The sequence below is a fragment of the Rhinopithecus bieti genome, unplaced genomic scaffold (assembly GCF_001698545.2).
Source record: "Rhinopithecus bieti isolate Rb0 unplaced genomic scaffold, ASM169854v2 scaffold_32929, whole genome shotgun sequence".
NCBI classification, from domain to species: domain Eukaryota; kingdom Metazoa; phylum Chordata; class Mammalia; order Primates; family Cercopithecidae; genus Rhinopithecus; species Rhinopithecus bieti.
Window position 1 is genome coordinate 67,727 of NW_016813876.1, and position 1,230 is coordinate 68,956.

General features: G+C 59.6%; 1 protein-coding gene across 1 annotated transcript in view; it reads left to right on the forward strand.

Moving 5' to 3' along the window:
* The window catches only part of LOC108513298 (mucin-5AC-like), a gene marked incomplete at its 3' end in the record, with an annotated part of 11,630 nt that extends 10,785 nt beyond the window's left edge, over positions 1–845 (forward strand). The window contains exon 16 of the mRNA XM_017848999.1: positions 751–845. Coding sequence (XP_017704488.1) covers positions 751–845 — 95 coding nt within the window. The remainder of the gene's footprint in view (positions 1–750) is intronic.
* Between the last annotated feature and the right edge of the window lie 385 nt (positions 846–1,230).

Sequence of the window (1,230 nt, forward strand, 5' to 3'; positions counted from 1 at the left end):
TTCACCCACTCACCCATTCACCCACTCAACCATTCACTCACTCACCCATTCACCCACTCACTCACCCACTCACTCATTCACCCACTCACCCACTCACCTACTCACTCACTCACCCACTCATTCATCTACTCACCCACTCAACCATTCACTCATTCACTCACCCATTCACCCATTCACCCAGTCACCCACTCACTCACCTACTCACCCATTCACCCACTCAACCATTCACTCACTCACCCATTCACCCACTCACCTACTCACTCATCCACTCACTCACCCGCTCACTTACTGGCTCACTCACTCACTCAGTCATTCACTCCGCCTTCGGAGCTCGGGCGCCAGCCGTGGGGAGGTGGCATCCTATCTCGCTGGTTCTGGCCTGCTTCCTGCAGCTTGGGAAGCCTGGGTCCAGTGAGCCCAGTGGAGGGGCCAGAGGGGCCTGTTTGTCTGTCCAGAGTGGTGGTCACTAGCATCCCTGGAAGGCGGCACTGTGAGAGGCTGTGAGGGGCTGGGTGGGACATGCAGGAAACGAGAGAAGCCTCGGCTCTGGGCGTTGTCCCCTGCACTTGGGGGAGCTTTCCCTCGGGGAGGGCGCCACACCACCTGGGTTGAGTGTGTAGCAGGATGAAGGGCCCAACGTCAGACTGCCCAGGGAAGCTGGCGCCCCAAACCCCACACCAGGGGCCAGGCTGGGTGGGATGAGTGTGCTGCCTGATCCTAATCCTAACCCTAACCCTCCTCTGTCCACAGAGAAGTATGCCCAGCACTGGTGCTCGCAGCTGACCGATGCCAACGGCCCCTTCAGCCGGTGCCACGCTGCCGTGAAGCCGGACACCTACTACTCGGTAGCATCTGTCACCTCTTGGTCCAGCGGGGCTCCGGCCACTGAGCCTCACAACTGCCTCCAGGAGGGCTGGGAGGGCACTGGGGGGGCTCCACAGTCAGGACCAACCTTTCTAGGCTGTGATGGGCACCGGGGGCTGGGACCCAGCCTGTCTGTCCAGCTCCATTCCCCACGTCCCCACTCCCCCATTCACTCATTCACACATTCACCACTCACCCACTCACCCACCCATTCACCCACTCACTCACCCGTTCACCCATTCAGCCACCCACTCACTCACCCATTCATCCATTTACCCACTCACCCCTTCACTCACTAACCCACTCACCCATGCACTCACTCACCCACTCACCCATTCACTCACTCACCCACTCACCCATTCACTC